The 15,944-nt window shown below is 40.7% G+C and overlaps 1 protein-coding gene across 11 annotated transcripts in view; it reads right to left on the bottom strand.

Moving 5' to 3' along the window:
- Positions 1-3,132: 3,132 nt before the first annotated feature.
- Positions 3,133-15,944, bottom strand: part of LOC137301207 (eukaryotic translation initiation factor 4 gamma 3-like) — a 284,740-nt gene continuing 271,928 nt past the window's right edge. For all 11 annotated transcript variants that reach the window (XM_067970666.1, XM_067970674.1, XM_067970671.1 and 8 more), the window contains 4 exons: positions 13,678-13,824; positions 11,347-11,428; positions 8,692-8,838; positions 3,133-3,995 (listed from right to left, as the gene is read on the bottom strand). In XM_067970666.1, coding sequence (XP_067826767.1) covers positions 3,814-3,995; positions 8,692-8,838; positions 11,347-11,428; positions 13,678-13,824 — 558 coding nt within the window. In that variant the 3' untranslated portion in view covers positions 3,133-3,813. The remainder of the gene's footprint in view (positions 3,996-8,691; positions 8,839-11,346; positions 11,429-13,677; positions 13,825-15,944) is intronic.

A 15,944-nucleotide genomic window follows, 5' to 3' on the forward strand; every position in this document is an offset into this window, starting at 1 on the left:
ATGGTCTAGGTTTACAGTTATTTTTCCCAGAGTTCTCAAACTCAGCTGGACCATCTAGAAGACACTAAGCAAAAATGAGATACTTCTATAAAGGGAGAGAGATCAGAGAGTCCATGGCATTAAGACTCCTGGTTACAGGTCACATTTGCCCAAAAGTACTGAATGTCACCGGAAAGGAAGGAGAGAAAAAAAATCAGACCATCAAGATGATGCCACTTAACCAACAAAACTCCTGAACATGACAAGTTTGTATGTAGCTATAAACATTTAAAATCCTGCCTGTGGGAAAGACATTGCCACTTGCACTGCTGATTTAGATTTGATAGAATTATTTTGTCCGCACCACTGAAAGTCATTTTGAGTGAGAATAAAACTGGTGTCAAATAAATATTCAGTAGGGTAAAAGCAATTTTAGGAAGTTTACAAACTGTGGATGTAAACCCATTTTTGGAGAACAGTGTCAAATTTAATAATAAGATGGAATAATAGGACACAGAGTTCAAGAAAAATCTGCACGTGGAAATTTCTGTTACTATTGGCATGAGGCAGACCCTAGACTTCAAAGATAACGGTGTGACACTATTTCACATGGTTGTACCTGAACACGTTCTGGTATTCAGGCAATTCAGTGAGTAACTGTTTTCAGCTTCCTTGTAGTTGAAGGAAGTCAAATCATAAATCTTAATTTTACTGTACAACTTAGAAAAATGATTGCGACTCTCTTCACTCAATGAATCCAACAGGAAAACTTGGATCCCACTGTCCAATTCAAAGGCCTTTATGCTTCCATTAGTGATTAACTACATTTTGTCATGTACTTAATGCTGCTACATCTCAAACTGCTTAATAAGCCTGGTCTTATTAAAAGCTGCAGTAAACCCTTCATTAACTGAAATCAGTCTCATTAAAGCTTCTGATTACATGAAACATTCAATCATTATCCTGCTCACAATAAGCAGCTGCAAGTACACCTTTGAGCCAATTGCTGTTAGATTAAGTGCACATTTTATTTGATTTTTGGTTCCCGTCTGCGATTCTTGAATTTATAGCTGATGTTCTACTGAAGAATACTCAGATTCTGAGACTGAATGAAATTTTGTTTTAATAGAATGTTTCACACCCTTTTCCTCAGCACTCTATATACTTTGAATAAAGGAAGCTGCGTAGTTATCTGTGCCCAATTGTTCTCGCACTGTAAAATTGCAATCCAATTAGAGAACACAAGTGCATCACTGATGTGCCGCTCAATTACAATGGCATTTATAATGGCAAAGGATTACAATTGATTGAAGACACTAAAGATAATAGGATACAAGTCTGCTTTATACAGTTGGAACATTCATGAAGTACCATTCATGCATTCAGCAGTACTTTCTGGTTCTTCAGACTTTAAAGGATTTGTGATAAGATTAATTACCCTTCACTTTTAATTATTTAATATGGTAAATCACAAAATGCACAAATACTCACTTTTTCTTGATTTGTAATGAAGTATCCCATGCACAACTGAGAAATAACCGCATATGTTCTGATAAAATAGATAACCCCAGAACTTTCACACTGCAGCATCTAAGCTGTTGTTAGGAATGGAGAATCAGGCTAATTCCATCAAGTACTTACTGAACAAAGCAAACCAACGGCATCTCAGCTTTTGGATAGGTCAAGTTTTCACGCAATACCACAGTCGGATTTGACTAATGAGCGACTTGGACCCTACCAAATCCTAGCAAGACCCCTGTAATACAGAATCATTCAACATACAAACACAAGTCTTACACAAACCAGACAGTGGCTATTTTTTAATGCTCTTTTTGAACCAAAATTTCTTTACTGATCCTCAAAGAACGAAGAATGCTTATTCAATTCTCATATCTACTGTTTTAGCAATTCAAATATGTACCCAAGATGTCTGATGGTCATTTTGAGTCTCCATGTTGTTTACACAGAAAATACCGATTATATTCTTACATTAACTTGGTATTTACCATTTCCTTAGGTCATGTCTTCTGGAAGAAAACACAGGACAAGAAAAACCCATTGGTTCAGAGTCTATTCCAGCTTTTTGGACTTGCACACATTTCAATCTATGATGTACACAGAGAGTAATGCTCCCTTCAGGCTGATGCTCATCAAGGAACTCATTCCGAATTGAAACAAATTAAAACAGTCCAGTCGTCAACATTGGCATCCCTCACTTTGATTAATTCACATGCCCCTTACACCCAGGCATTTGTATCAATGAACCCATGTGAACACTCAATGGGGTGATTAAGTGCGACAGCTGCAGTCCAGAATGGGACCACTGGACATGCGTAGATCCCGAAAGCAGGAAAAAAAAATCCAACCCAGCAGATATTACCAGCCTAGAACAGTTTTTAATTCAAGTTATGCAGTTATTTAATGGCATCTCATAGTTTGGAACATTATCTTCATTAAGCATTCCAATAGCCATCTTGCCGCTGAAGCAAGTTTTAAAATCATAGCTGATCCACGTTATACTTGGTTTTTCAAAACCAATTTTCAAATAAATGCACAAACTTGTACAAGTAAAATCTACAGTGTTAATCTGAGACACGCCTTTTCAGATCAAACCAGTAACTCTCGAGATCAACCACACAAGTATAAGAAAAATGCTGTTTTCACATGGTAATATCCTCGATTTGCTGTACATAGCATCAAGGCAGCGGCTTCTGTGAAAAGTTGCATGTGTGTGGGAAACGTAACCCTTTATTTCAGAGATTCTAACCTCCTGGGTTTTACAATTCTTTCACAAAGAAAGATCTGACAGCCGTCTCAAACCACTGATAGCAAGTCTGGAAGGTGAAAGGATCCTCATTTGTGCAGCACGTGTTTTTTTTAAAAACTTCTGCCACAATCCAACAACCGGCTAGTGTCAGCCAGCCAGCTATTCGATATGATGTCTTCTGTCACAACACTGGGCATTGCATCCACTGCACTGTATATTACAATGAGGTAACTTGAGTACAAAATAGGACAAACTAGTTTTCAAACTCATGTAGAACAGGTCGCGTGATCATTAATTCTCAGATAAACAGCAGTTTGTATTTAATTTTTCAACTTGCACGGTTTGTTTTTATTTAGTTTTGAAAGTGAAAAGATAGTAATGAGTCATTTCTTTTTAAATATTTCTCTTTATGTATTTACAAGCTTTTGAGTAGCTCTATAGTTTGAAAGTATTACAAGCACTTCAAGTTGAATTTTTTTTTGTACAAGTTCTCCATGTTCTGCAGTTCATAATGTACGGCTTGGAAATTCGGGGAGCATCATCTTCCAGTTGAATGTTATGTACATTTCTAGAGCAAGCTGAAGCAGGCAGGAAGAATTACTGGTACATATTACTACTTTCAGTCATCATTGTTACCCCCCACCCATATACTAAATTTTGATGCCCTATATTTGTTTGAAATGGCCTTGTGGGCAAGAGTCCGGGTCTCTTTTCCTCTATGTTACATTCTGTTTACAGTAACTGCAAACTCAAATGACATCACCGTTGCAGTTCTAAAAATAAATTAAAGTGTTCAATTTTTTTTATTTTTTTTGCTGCACAGAAAAATGGAACCATCTGTCCTTTTAAAAATAACAAAAAAGCTTAAAATTTAAAACAAAAATATTTTCTATAAATAATACATTTTTTTAGTGCTCCCACCCATGGTTCTTTAACATCACCGCGGCTTTTCGTTACGTGCGTGTACCATAATTTTCATCATGATCGCTGACTGTATATCCGTGCATATTTGTTGCGATGATTGGCCTTTTTGCACTTTGATTGGCGAAGACTTTTTTTTTGTTTTTTTAGTTATCTTCTGACTCCTCCTCAGCTTCTCTTAGCCATGTAAAAAATGCCGTGACAGATTTTAGCGCTACCCCTTTGCCGCTCTGCTCTGCTGGGTCTTTGCTACTTTCCCATTTGTAGAATGCATCTTCAGATATAACATCCTCATCATACAAAGTGTCAAAGAACATTCTTAACAAGTCTGTTTGGAGGGGAGAAATGGAGAAGAAATACACCACGTTAGTATCTTGCAGCTCAAGGGGAAAAACAATTATCTATCCATATTGTGGGGGATTTGATAGGAATTGTTTAAAACCATGAAAAGAAGGGACAGAGCAAATGGAAACAGACTCTCTCTAGTGATTGAGGAGTCTAGAACAAGGGGACAAAGGTACAAGATTAAATGTAGGAGATTTAGAGCAGGAGAAACTTTTTTTTAAAAAACACAGTAAGACTGTGGAATGTACTAGTGGAATTAGTGACTGAAACAGAGGCCATGGCAAGTTTTAAGAATAGACTGGTATGATCAGTAAGTTCGCTGATGATACAAAAATTGGTAGGGTGGTAAATAGCGAGGAGGATAGCCTCAGTCTGCAGGACGATATAGATGGGTTGGTCAGATGGGCGGAACAGTGGCAAATGGAATTTAACCCGGAAAAGTGCGAGGTGATGCACTTTGGAAGGACTAACAAGGCAAGGGAATACACAATGAATGGGAGGACCCTAGGCAAGACAGAGGGTCAGAGGGATCTTGGTGTGCAAGTTCACAGATCCCTGAAGGCGGCGGAACAGGTAGATAAGGTGATAAAGAAGGCATATGGGATACTTGCCTTTATTAGCCGAGGCATAGAATATAAGAGCAAGGAGGTTATGATGGAGCTGTATAAAACACTGGTTAGGCCACAGCTGGAGTACTGTGTGCAGTTCTGGTCGCCACACTACAGGAAGGATGTGATCGCTTTGGAGAGGGTGCAGAGGAGATTCACCAGGATGTTACCAGGGCTGGAGCGCTTCAGCTATGAAGAGAGACTGGGAAGATTGGGTTTGTTTTCCTTGGAGCAGAGGAGGCTGAGGGGGAACATGATTGAGGTGTACAAAATTATGAGGGGCACAGATAGGATGGATACTAAGGAGCTTTTTCCCTTCGTTGAGGGTTCTATAACAAGGGGGCATAGATTCAAGGTAAAAGGCGGGAGGTTTAGAGGGGATTTGAGAAAGAACTTTTTCACTTAGAGGGTGGTTGGAGTCTGGAACTCACTGCCTGAAAGGGTTGTGGAGGCAGGAACCCTCAACACTCAAGAAGCATTTGGATGAGCACTTGAAATGCCATAGCATACAAGGCTACGGACCAAATGCTGGAATATGGGATTAGATTAGACAGGGCTTGATGGCTGGCGCGGACACGATGGGCCGAAGGGCCTCTATCCGTGCTGTATAACTCTATGACTCTAGGTGGTTGAAGGAAAGGAGGATAAAGGGATATGGGAACAGGGTGAGATTGGGACTACTGTTCGTGTGGAGAATACACACCAGCATGGACTAGTTGGGCTGAATGGCCAATCTGTTGTAATTTCTATGCAACGATAGCACAAAATAGTTTCTTTTTGTATCGAGTAATTAAACATTTAAAATCTTTATGATCCAAGATATTAAACACCTTTTAACCAATTCCACGCTCACCTGACACCCACACTTTCTAGTGGGGATCACTACATAGTAATCAGGATGGGAAATTAGAATCATAGAATCTTACAGCACAGAAGGAGCCAATTTGGTCCGTTGTGCCTGTGCTGGCCCTTTGAAAGAGCTGTCCAATTTAGTCCCACACCCCAGTCTTTTCCCCATAACGCTGCAAATTAATCCTCTTCAAATACATACGCAATTACCTTTTGAAAGTTCCTATGGAATTTGCTTCCACCAGGTAGTGCATTCCAGATCTTAACAACCCTCTGTGTGAAAACATTGCTTCTCATTTCCCCTCTAGTTCTTTTGCCAATTATTTTAAATCTGTGACCTCTGGTTACCGACCCACTTGCCAGAGGAAACAGTTTCTCCCTATTTGCTCCATCAAAACCCTTCATTATTTCGAATATCTCTATCTGGTCTCCCCTTAACCTTCTCTGCTTTAAGGAGAACAATCCCAGCTTCTTCAATCTCTCCACATAACTGAAGTCCCTCATCCCTGGCATCATCCTGGTAAACCTCCTCTGCACCCTCTCCAAGGCCATGCTATCTTCCTAAAGACGGGTGCCCAAAATTGTACACATTCACTCCACGTGATATCAAGAAACGGCTGAGTGCACTGGATACAGCAAAGGCTATGGGCCCCGACAACATCCAAGCTGTAGTGCTGAAGACTTGTGCGCCAGAACTAGCTGCGCCTCTAGCCAAGCTGTTCCAGTACAGCTACAACACTGGCATCTACCCGACAATGTGGAAAATTGCCCAGGTATGTCCTGTCCACAAAAAGCAGGACAAATCCAATCCGGCCAATTACCGCCCCATCAGTCTACTCTCAATCATCAGCAAAGTGATGGAAGGTGTCGTCGACAGTGCTATCAAGCTGCACTTACTCACCAATAACCTGCTCACCGATGCTCAGTTTGGGTTCCGCCAGGACCACTCGGCTCCAGACCTCATCACAGCCTTGGTCCAAACATGGACAAAAGAGCTGAATTCCAAAGGTGAGGTGAGAGTGACTGCCCTTGACATCAAGGCAGCAATTTTACTAGGGCACCAAGGAGCCCTAGTAAAATTGAAGTCAATGGGAATCAGGGGGAAAACTCTCCAGTGGCTGGAGTCATACCTAGCACAAAGGAAGATGGTAGTGGTTGTTGGAGGCCAATCATTTCAGCCCCAGGACAATGCTGCAGGAGTTCCTCAGGGTAGTGTCCTCGGCCCAACCATCTTCAGCTGCTTCATCAATGACCTTCCCTCTATCATAAGGTCAGAAATGGGGATGTTCGCTGATGATTGCACAGTGGTTCAGTTCCATTCGCAACCCCTCAGATAATGAAGCGGTCCGAGCCCGCATGCAACAAGACCTGGACAACATCCAGGCTTGGGCTCATAAGTGGCAAGTAACATTTGCGCCAGATAAGTGCCAGGCAATGACCATCTCCAACAAGAGAGAGTCTAACCACCTCCCCATGACATTCAACGGCATTACCATCGCCGAATCCCCCACCATCAACATCCTGGGGGTCACCATTGACCAGAAACTTAACTGGACCAGCCATATAAATACTGTGGCTACGATAGCAGGTCAGAGGCTGGGTATTCTGCGGCGAGTGACTCACCTCCTGACTCCCCAAAGCCTTTCCACCATCTAACAAGGCATAAGTCAGGGGTGTGATGGAATACTCTCCACTTGCTTGGATGAGTGCAGCTCCAACAACACTCAAGAAGCTCGACACCATCCAAGATAAAGCAGCCCGCTTAATTGGCACCATCCACAGGATGCACTGCAGCAACTCGCCAAGACTTCTTTGACAGCACCTCCCAAACTCGCGGCCTCTACCACCTAGAAGGACAAGAGCAGCAGGCACATGGGAACAACACCACCTGCACGTTCCCCTCCAAGTCACACACCATCCAGACTTGGAAATATAGCACCGTTCCTTCATCGTCGCTGGGTCAAAATCCTGGAACTCCCTTCCTAACAGCATTGTGGGAGAACCGTCACCACACGGACTGCAGCGGTTCAAGAAGGCGGCTCACCACCACCTTCTCAAGGGCAATTAGGGATGGGCAATAAATGCCGGCCTCGCCAGCGACGCCCACATCCCATGAACGAATAAAAAATTACCCCAGCGGAGGCCTAACCAGGTGATTTGTAAAGGTTTTGCATAACATTCTTGCTTTTGTATTCAATGCCCCTATTTACAAAGCCAAGTATCCCACATGCTTTTCTTAATCGCCTTATCAACTTGCCCTGCCACCTTCAAAGATTTGTGAATATGCAGCCCCAGGTCCCTCTGCTCTTGCAACCCCCTTAAAATAGTACCATTTAGATTATACTGCCACTCCGTGTTGTTCCTCCCAAAGTGCATCACTTCACACTTATCCGCAAAAAACTGCATCTGCCATACGTCTGCCCATTTCACCAGTCTGTCTACGTCTACCTAAAGTCTGCTACTATGCTGCTCACTATTTGCTACGTTGCCAAGTTTTTTTTATCATCTGTAAACTTCAAAATTGTACTCCCTATACTCAAGTCCAGGTCATTTATAAATAACAAGAAAAGCAAAGGTTCTAATACCAATCCCTGGGGGACCCCACTGCATACTTCTCTCCAGTCAGAAAAACATCCGTTCATCACTAGTCTCTGCCTCTTATCCCGTAGCCAATTACGTACCTAAGATACCACTGTCCCTTTAATCTCACGTGCTTCTATTTTCCAAATAAGTCCATTATGTGGTACTTTATCAATTGCCTTTTGAAAGCACGTGTATACACATCTACTGCATTACCTTCATCAACCCTTTCTGATACTTCGAAGAACTCAATCAAGTTAGTCAGACACAATTTGCCTTTAATAAATCCATGCTGGCTGGCCCTTATTAACCCATGCTTCTTCAAGAGAAAGAGAACGAACACACGGCGCGCGAGCGGGGCCGAGGGAGAGGTGGAGAGGGCGCGCGAGCGGGGCCGAGGGAGAGATGGAGAGGGCGCGCGAGCGGGGAGAGAGGGAGAGATGGAGAGGGCGCGCGAGCGGGGAGAGAGGGAGAGATGGAGAGGGCGCGCGAGCGGGGCCGAGGGAGAGATGGAGAGGGCGCGCGAGCGGGGACGAAGAGCGAGAGAGATGGGGGGAGAGAGAGAAAGCGAGATTGCATTCCATAAAATTCAAAATTTAGATTAACCTGCACCAAAAGTATACAAGTGTATACAATACTTACTAGGGGGTTGATCAAGTTTTACTATCAATGCTTGTAGTGCATAAAGTGCTTGTAATTCTCTTTCAGTATCGGAGTTAAGGTACTTGAGTAATAATCGCAATCTCTGCTGTATAATGTTTGCATCTACTCGACTTGGAGCTCCTTCTCCTAGAGGTAAAAACACAATATTGGAAAAGAACACAAGTACCAGAAATATCTAACACCACAGCCGCAGATGGCAATAGCATCAGTCAACACTTGACTTAAGCAAAATAGCTTTCTCAGAATACACAGCACATTTCAAATATATTATATCCATGAGCATTTTTAAAATGTTTAAAGTAGTATGATTTTACAGCAAGCCTACATAAAATACTCTGTAAATTTTACAAGTATTCTTATTTCATCTTCCACATCAGTTTTAAAATATATCAGATATCCAACAAGACACAAACCCTGTTTCAGCTGAGCAGTATAAACCACACTGCTCTGCTTATCTTTGTTCAATTACACTTCACAGATGCAGGTCCCTTGTCAACAGATAGTGTGGCTGTTTTAAATGAAATATTGGCCTGACTTCCTCTTCTGGTCCTGATCACAAGATAATTAAAAACGAGGAAGGCCATCTTACTTCATCCATCCAGAGAGCGAGGCCATTCAGGAGTTAAATCAGGACTTTTTCACACATAGGGTAGTGGAAATCTGGAATTCTCTTCTCCCCTCAAAAGGGTGTGGATGATGCGGGGGGGAGGGGGGGTCGGGGTGTCAAGTCACATCTTCAAGATTGAGATCGATAGATCTGCATCAGGTAAAGATCAAAGGATATGGAGCAACACTGGGTAAATAGGGTTGAGATACAGGTCAGCCACAATCTAACTGAATAGAGGGGCTGAATCCTGTTCTCATGTAGAAAGACCACACAGTCCCCCTCCCCATGTAGCACCTACAAATAATGAGTATCTGCAACCCCATTTTGCTTTGCACCAAAGACCATTTATGATCCAATTTAATTTTTATAAATTTATGTAGTGTTGCAAGAACACAAAAACTATTCTATGAACCTTCAGACTGAAAGGAGCTGTTGTGTCATTACTTGCTTGCTCTGATCACAATTGTAACATTATTATTGTCAATATGGGTCTCTTCACCCAAAGAACAATCACACACTGGGGTGGAGATCTGATAAGCTGGAGGTTTATTCCAAATAACTCCAGTGAGGTTCATGCTAATTAAGAGATAAAGTTACTTAAACCCAACCAGGACTACACTAATATTGCACATCAATTCTATAAAATATATTCTAAATTTGTATGTTTTTATATGTTTTTCCAGTGTGCTTTCCATTCCATTTAATAATTTCCCACTGGGTTCTACATTCTCCAGATTTTCAAAGAGACACAAAGCATCTCTCTGTAAAAAGCAAAATACTTCAAATACTTAACATTAAATCTGATAACGCTCAATGGATGACTCAAGAGTTGCACAAAAAAAAATTACCCTCATGTTTTATTTTTGAGTCTGCACTTGCACACAGCATGAAGGAACAGTTCGAACATGCAACTCACAGAAGTCCCCTCATTTTGTTTGGGATTTGCTAAAACGCAAACCACTCAAGACTGATTGTTTCACTGGCATTTCTTCCTGCTGTTTCCTCCCTCGCCAGTTCCCATTTAGTAGACAGCAGTCTCCCTTACACAGTATAGGCAACGTTCAATCGCAAAATAAGTGGAAAGGTGATTTGTTCCCGGGCTGTTGTCAACCCACCCCCATTAACTGCTGAAAGACGCACTGATTCACCACCCATAGATTCCCCTTGCACGGGGAAGTGGCACAGCTACACAAGATGGCTTTGATGAGATTAGAAGCCCACTGTACAGGTCTGCGATCCTTCACCACTTCAAACTGCCTCTCAGCCTCCACTGACGAGATCTTTTCACTGAAAAATATTAGCTACACCGAGTTGATCAGTTGCTGCTTGCATTACTGACTTTTCTCTGAAGCACCAAGATCCTTCTTTTATTCATGCAATGAGTTAAAACTAATCTTTGGAGCTGGTTTAAGACATTTCTGAAATTCCATTTAATTTTTGTTCAACTTTTTAAAGGTGTTAGGCCTTTATGCTGATAGCTTATAATATCGACTCTCGTGTTCAAGGAGTTACATTGATCGAAAGGGAGGACCTTACAGAATCTGTAAACTCAAATCTTCCTGCGGTTAGTGACTGCTCCTACTAACTGTCTAAATGAAATTTTTACCTGAGGAAGGAGGAAGTCTCCGAAAGCTTGTGAATTTAAAATAAAATTGCTGGACTATAACTTGGTGTTGTAAAATTGTTTATAAATGAAATTTAGCATGGTTCCACACTTGTTATGGCAAACAGTATCAGTGCTCACCAGCATTTAAACAGTTTGCTTTACAATGAACATGGAGCCCAGAGTTTTGCTTTTACATTTTCAAGTATCTAAACTACAACTTAAGAATTGTTGGGGCCTTGGTGTTTAATAAAGACATCGACCATTCCTAAAGGTTAAAAATTAAATCTGGACATATGACCTCCCTCAAGGATCTATAATGCTCGAGCAATATTATATGAATCACCGAATAAAGTTATAACTGCACTTAAGTACACTGTAAATTAGAAAGGTATCATTAAGAGGCTGCTGATGTTTTTTTTACCTGTAATAGCTGATCTACATACTGTTGTCATTAAAGCTCTAAGGAATGTAGATGAACCAATCTGTGATTCATCTAAATTAGCCTATAGGGAGAAAAAGAAATCATTTTAGAATTGGACATTAATGAACAACATTCACTTCCTGATTTTCAACTTTGGTGTTGTTCTGTACTATGGACCTGGTCCTTCATCCTGCTTTCTCAATTAAAAAAAACACATCTGTATTAAAACTAATTACAGCACAAAGAACCAAGGACCTCTTCCATATCTGAAGTCTGCATGCAAGAACCTAGCTTAAAGTACAGCACTTGAAATCAAAGGGCAGACAGCTACGATGCAAAGGAATTCCATTTTAAGGGTCCTTGTTAGAATTCAGTTTACTTGGGTTGCAATGCTTCACTTAGTGACTTAAGATGGTTCCTTTCTTTTTAAAAAAGGAAAACTTTTACAGCAGCAGTTATGGAACATTAATAGTGATAGATGGTTTCCATTGGTCAATCATTAGGTCATGACAGGGCACAAATTTAATAATTAAAAGGGAAGTTAGAAAAATTTCTGTATGCAGGTGGTTAATACGTGGAATTCTGTGCCACAAATCATACTGGAGTCCAAAAATACTTTAAAAGGGCAATTAGACAGTTGCTTAAAAAAGAGGAATATTAAAGGGTCTGGAACGCGAGTAGGTGTTGGATTAGACTAGGTGGCTTATGCAGAGAAATATACTAGCAAAGACATGTTCCTGCATCTTTAAAAAGAAAGACCTGCATTATATGGTACCTCTCACGACCTCAGGACATTCCAAAGCGCTTCACAGCCAATGAAGTACTTTTGAAGTGTAGTCACTGGTGTAATGTAGGAAATGCGGCAGCCAATTTGCGCACAGCAAGGTCCCACGAACAGCAACATGATAATGACCAGATAATCTGTTTTAGTGATGTTGGTTGAAGGATAAATATTGGCTGGGACACCGAGGGAGAACTCCCCTGCGCTTCTTTGAAACTGTCCTGTGGGATCATTTACGTCCACCTGAGAGGGCAGACAAGGCTTTGGTTTAACGCCTCATCCGAAAGATGGCACCTTCAACAGTGCAGCACTCCCTCAGTACTGCACTGGAGTATCAGCCTGGATTATGTGCTCAAGTGTCTGGAGTGAGACTTGAACCTACAACCTTCTGACTCAGAGGTGAAAATGTTACCACTGACCCACGGCTGACACCTTTAATCATTTATCATTTTAACAGCTCTGAATATAAATTCAAGATTGTTAAAAACAACCAACAAATGTGTACATTGATTATATAAAAAACTAAGTTAAAAAGTTGTTTTGGAAATCACGCAAAAGTCACAATGCCATGGAGAGTCAGAGATGCAAATGTCACTAAATTAAATGGGTCTGATTTTTAGAAATAAAACACTACTGCAAACGTATTTTAGTGTTTTGGCTACAAAATATGTTTCTGCTATTTTAGTTTTATATTATAGAAATCTGTATGTTGTTCTTGCCATACAACTTTGCAATAAACAGAGTATGGAAATAATAATAAGTTCCCACCATGTTACTTTTTCAGCTAATCTGGTGTTTGAGGATAGGAAGTCACCTCTATGAATAATTGACATTCAAACTCCTCTTCAATTTATTAAGGCCTCAGTCAGTGTTTGTGATTGAATGTGTCAGCTGGGTATCTGACATGCATGGAAACCGAACGCCATGTTTAACCGTCTCTGAATCATGTTACTGAGAAGTCTACACATGTAGAATCTCTGATTGCCTGATGCAGGGTGCACTTTCTGCCCTTTATAACGTACCAATAAAATTTAATGCAACATGCTAGTGTTGTGAAACAAAAGAGCCAACAGCATCATATTATAAGTCACGTAAACCCGTGCAGGGAAGGAAATTGAAAGTCGATTTCAGAGTCCTGAATAGATGCTGGAACATGACTGGCTATTGTTCAAGTTTATGCATTTTCATTTGTAATATAATGTTCACACAAACAACAATTACAGTTGTTCACATATTTGAATAGCAATGATAACTTTCATTTGTAATATGATGCATGTGCAAGTGCTCTTGTAGTTGCTGTACTTATATATTTACCCATTAAGTGGGAAAGAAGAGCATTTACACTATTGCTCCTGCCAAAGCATACATGTTAACTATTATAGATCAACAAAGGTAACCAGACACAAGTATATCATTTCTCAGGGTGATGGTGAGTTAGTTTAATGGTCTTGTTCAGAACACAATTACCCTTGTTGTAAATCTAGCATTATGATCAATGTAACAAGTTAGCACAGAATGGTTTAATCTTACAGACCAAGAATTCAACCTACTTCTACCCAGTCAAAGATTTGCTCATTGCTAGCCTTGTCTTCGATTATAAGTTTTTCTAGCCACTTGTTCAGTTCTTCAGCGGAAAGCTCCATTTTTGAAAGTGCTTCAGTAGGACTAGAAACATCTGATACAGTGAACTCCAATTTCTGCAAAGGAACCACAATAATAGTATTAATATTCACAATCTTTGGTGAAAGATCAGCCAAAATTTACACCACAAGTCAAGCAAAACCTGGTTATTCTCTGAAATATAATCTCTACCTATCTCGACTATTTGATTTGCACTTGGAAATTCAGAATAATTACCAACGATTTCATCTGTCTGGGGATTCACTTTTACTAAAAGCTAGATTTTAGACAGAAACGATGGTAAAAGCCACGGCTCTCTGATCTTATTGCCACAGTGGTACATCTGCAACCGTTGGTGATTCAACAAAGGAGTTCAAAAAATGCTGAACAGAAGATGCCTGGGGTTCTAGAATCTCACAATTTGAAATAGCACAAGGTTATTGAGTCAGAACAGGAAGAATACCTTGGAGGTTAAGGGTGTCAAGCACAGATTTACGATCTGATACAGACCACTATCTAATTTAGGTCTACAGATGTTCCAGTGGTTGCCATATTTACAAATGACAAGTGAGAACAGGAATGATAAAAATACTCGAAAGCTGTACAATGATAAAACGCCAATCCTCACATTCATAACTGCTCTGATCGCCATTTTTATTACTTCCAGAAAAATTTAGACTTTTATCTCTGTTCTAGTTTTAAGTAGTAGAGTCTGCTGTAATCCTGTGAATAATGCAATAGCACTGAAAAAACAGCCATCAAAGCTAAGGTGCAGACCACCTTACAAAGGGATTATAAGGTTATAGAAAGGGCTTGAAACTACATTCAGAAGTGAGCCAAATACCTCCTAAAATCATTATATTCCAGAACACAATGCACGTATGATTTGTCTGGTAAAAGTAATCCACTGTTAACCTACCTATTAATGTAGGAACAGTGCAATGATCCATCCCGACAATGAAACAACTAAACTTAATTTGCAGTACTTTTATTGCATTTCTTGATTTTTATTTTGTCAAGTTTCTCTCCTCCTCTCTTGAATGTGCTGAGGTTCAGTTCAGCAGGGGCCAGCAGCCCACAGTCTCTTGCCCAAGCGACCACTAGTGAGCCAAGACATTGAATACCAGCAAGCTACTTAATCATGGAGGGCACCACAGCCAAGCCCAATCCTGTCCCCACACACATGCATTTCCAGCAAGACTCACTTGGAAGCAATCAGGAGCGGGAATCCTGGGTTTTTTCCACTCCCTAGCCCAGGGTACAGGGACCAGTTGTAATGCCCTAAGTGCTACCACGGCTGCTATGAGTTAACTCAGCAAAACAGCAGACAGTGAACATAAGAGCTTCTGCCATGTGAGCTATTACTACACTGGGTGGTGCCTTTATGCATAAAACCATTAAGGAAGCTTATTGATTTAAAAACTGTACATAGTGCCGAATGTAATAATCTGCAGGCATCCTTTGTTCACTTGCACAGACAGAACTAAGAACGTATCCATAGTAATGACTCATCTTTTACTGACACACACAAACTGCCTCAAAACAACCTGGACCACGTGTAAAATTGTTAAACTGCATGGGACAAAGTGGTGGCATTTCTGGTTAATTATAGCACATGTTCAACTAAAGGTGAGTTCTTGATTAAACAAACGCACAACTAATTTCAAATTACAGTCTCCCTCTTCCAAGACCTTCTACAGGATGATACTGAAACCTGTAGTATGGTATCCAAAGTTCCACATCCCGAACTTAGAAACTGCAAAATGTTAAATTTAGTATTTTAAGTAATTTACTGGTAGCCCCACTGCTAAACCAGTCTCAATGCACAGACGGTTTGGTTAGCATAGTTAGAATCATAGAATAATATAGCACAGGAGATCATCTGGCCCATCGTGCCTGTGCCAACTCTTTGAAACAGCTATCCAATTTGTCCCAATCCCCTGCTCTTTCCCCATAGCCCTGTAAATTTTTCCACTTCAAGTATTTATTCAATTCCCTTTTGAAAGTTATGATTGAAACTGCTTCCACCACCCTTTCAGGCAGTGCATTCCAGATCATCAGAACTTGCTGCAGAAATTTTTTTCCTCATGTCCCCTCTTTTGGTTCTCTGGTTACTTTAAATCTGTGTCATCTGGTTACTGACCCTTCTGCCACTGGAAACAGTTTCTCCTTATTTACTCTACCAAAACTCTTCATA

This window comes from Heptranchias perlo, chromosome 32 (assembly GCF_035084215.1).
Source record: "Heptranchias perlo isolate sHepPer1 chromosome 32, sHepPer1.hap1, whole genome shotgun sequence".
In the NCBI taxonomy this organism is placed as follows: Eukaryota; Metazoa; Chordata; class Chondrichthyes; order Hexanchiformes; family Hexanchidae; genus Heptranchias; species Heptranchias perlo.